The 3,023-nt window shown below is 40.6% G+C and overlaps 1 protein-coding gene across 2 annotated transcripts; it reads left to right on the top strand.

Moving 5' to 3' along the window:
* Nucleotides 1–417: 417 nt before the first annotated feature.
* RB195_026166 (uncharacterized protein) lies at nt 418–2,661 on the top strand (the record flags this gene model as incomplete). 2 transcript variants are annotated; one of them, XM_064214600.1, is made up of 4 exons in its annotated part: nt 418–516; nt 1,983–2,149; nt 2,299–2,432; nt 2,480–2,661. In XM_064214600.1, the coding sequence occupies 4 exons, from the start codon at nt 418–420 to the stop codon at nt 2,659–2,661; spliced, it is 582 nt and encodes a 193-aa protein (XP_064070480.1). The 2 variants fall into 2 exon arrangements, with proteins under 2 accessions (XP_064070480.1, XP_064070481.1); XM_064214599.1 differs by lacking the exon at nt 418–516 and having other exon boundaries at nt 2,074–2,117.
* Between the last annotated feature and the right edge of the window lie 362 nt (nt 2,662–3,023).

Below are 3,023 nucleotides of genomic sequence, written 5' to 3'. Positions count from 1 at the left end.
CGACTGCAAAGCAAGTTTAGTTTCAAAGCTGGAAATAATTGAATTATAGGTTTCTATAATGTAAGAAGTAGTATTAAAGAGTAAAAAGTTAATCTAACGTAGATATTTGAAGCAAATGTTCATCGTAGGGGGAAAAAAGCTAATATTTCAATAGCGTAGTCCATCTCTTCAATAGACTTATAAAAATCGTAATTTATTTTAGGGAATTTTTAAATAAATACTTATATTACGGATCAACAAGGAATGAGTTGAATGTAGGATGGGACATTGATCAAAATGAGGAAATTTGCAACGTTTAAATGTACTCTTAGTGCAAATTGAGTGTCAAAAAATGATGGGAGGGGGAGGGGGAGTGTACTGTAGACACAAAGAGGTAATGGATGACGCTGCGCATCCATTAGGAGGACAGTTTACAAGATGTTTTCATCGGCGTCACGAAGTCATCGCGCAACGCAGCAGCAAGCGGTGCCCGTCGGTGCTCGCTTGAACGACGACGTCCGTCACTCTATTCCTCGGGTAATCCAAGCGATGTACCAAAAACTGACGACGACGACGACGACAACGACAACGAAAACACGTTGTCGTTGTCGTCCGCAAACATCGTAACGAGTGAACTGTCGACGAATTCCCCGGGAATAGAGTTCTATATGGGATTGAAAGGTCCAAGTGGAGAGGCGTGACATTTTGAGGACAATCAAGGCCGTTGACCGTTGCCCCCGTCGTCACCAACCTCTCCTCGCACTCCATGAATAAATCGTGAAGAGAGATGGTGTGTGTGCGCTTTTTTTTCAGCTGAATGAACACGCCCTGGACGTTGCGTAACTGTCAATACAAACAAGATGGACGTTGAGTGGTAGACGAATTTAGAGCAAATGAAAAAAACGAGACAGACATGCATTAGGGCGCGAGTTCATTCGGACAGGTCATGGACATAGTAAATCTTCACGCAACACTCCATAAAACAATCACTTCACTTCAAGAACGGGTGAAAAAAAAAATGATGGTTAGATAATTGACAGTAAGTTGGTCAAGAGTCTCATCCCAACATTTTCCTCAACTCTTAGTGACAAGGACTTAACAATTGTGCTAATGAGATGTTTAAATGGCTCATCTGAAGAGCACATTTCTCACATAAAAGAGAATTTTTCTCATTGAGGAGAAAAACCGTCAAACCCTCCTTACGAACAAAAAAAAGGACCTCAAATACAGTATGAGCTAGTTTCTCCATATGAGATTATACAAATAATTCTTTCTTCAACGGATCAGTGAAACTCCATCCAGTCTGGTTGAAATTTTTTTACCTAGGAGAAAGCCAGGAAATCACGTGAGGGCTAATGACAGAGTTTTGAAAATTGTGAAGGAACCGAGAAGTGATTGGATGGAATATTATTATAATTTACGATACCACAGTTTATGATATTACTATATTTTTTCTGAAGTTAATATTAGTCAGTAGCACTTAAGCATTATACACTTTTCCAGTGATATTTGTTCAATTTTTTCGAAAAAAAAAGTCCCATCAGCAATTCATAGGTCTATATCAATCATATCAAGGATTTTCTTAGATACAAATGTCTCAAACATAAAAAAATAACAATAAAACATGAGAAATTGAAGTTTTAGCATTGAAAACTTTAATATTATCAAGACTGTTCTTTTAAATACTACAAAATAAGAAAGTTTATTTTAATTGTGAATTAGAAAGTTTCAAAGTGAGTCCTATGAAATTCCACAAAAACCAGGATTTCTGATGTTAAGGATCAGCACCTATGAGCGATTGAAAAATCCTTGTAATAGTTTTCGAATTATATCAGTCAAAAAACAAACGAAATCTCGGAATCTTATTGAATCCAATAGTATATTTCCTTTTTATAATTCGTAATATGTAAGAATATCCACGAAATTTTTCTCCATATGAACGGAACCATCAAGACATGTGCAGATTTCTTCAGCAAGTATACAATATAAGTTGTTTGTTGCAGACTGGTTCGCAAGTAGAAGTGTGCGCCGGTGGAAAAAAAACAACGAATTGTGTAAAGTATACCGGAAATCCAGAAGCTCTCGGAAAATCGAATGATTCAGCGAAATATCAGGCATCTAGCCATAGCCTATCAGCTGTAGCTAATTTTTTAAGGGATTTTCAATGGTGGTATTACAGTGCTACTAGAATGATGAGTACGTCAACTAAACTACTTAGCATGTCAACTCCATATAACTAGTAAAGAGCGCTGACTAGCACATATCGCATCAATCACTGGAAAGCACTCTGGCCGACGCCGAAGACTGGTGCCAATCCAGGGACGGACGACGATCCTTGTATGGACGCAACACGATAGCGGCAGCAGCAGCAGCCGGCGCCGCCGCCGCCGCCGAAGCAGCAGCAGCAGCAGCAGTAGCAGCAGCAGTAGCAGTAGCAGCGTCAGCAGGAACTGGTTTGCGTGAAACGTCGAAGAATTCAAAGGAAAGTGATCAAACATAGCAAGACGAGCATCGGCGAAGAAGAAGAAGAAGGAAGAGGAAGAAGACACTGGCCGAACACATTTGAATGATCGAACAATTATCGAAACAGTAGCAGCAGCGTCCGTCCGTCCGTCCGTCCGTTCGTTCGCTGCTGCTTCAAGTGCTGGTGCTGGTGGTGGTTGTCCAATACGTTGCTGTTGAGCAGCGCACGCGTAACGTCACCGCTCAAACTCTTCTCGTTCTTCGCCGCTGCTCGTTGCGTATGTTTGTCGCTCGAATTTTTTCGCCCACGCATGCTGCTGCTCCTGCTGCTGCTGCTGCTATCGGAAAGAAGCCGCTGAACGATGTGGAAACAAACGCACGTTCTATTTGCTGGACAGATTCGCTTACATATTTCGCAGCATTTCCTCGGTAAATTTCAGTTCAACTCACGAATAAATCTCCTCTTAGGACGATCAAAGAACACAGTTACTTTGCGCATCTCAATTTCACATCATAAAAACTGAAGAAACTAAGCCGAAAGCAAAAACGTTCTAGTCATTTGTTTGCTGAAATACTTCTAG

The sequence above is a fragment of the Necator americanus genome, chromosome X, assembly GCF_031761385.1.
Source record: "Necator americanus strain Aroian chromosome X, whole genome shotgun sequence".
NCBI lineage: Eukaryota > Metazoa > Nematoda > Chromadorea > Rhabditida > Ancylostomatidae > Necator > Necator americanus.
This window is presented reverse-complemented; position numbering and strand designations above follow the sequence as displayed.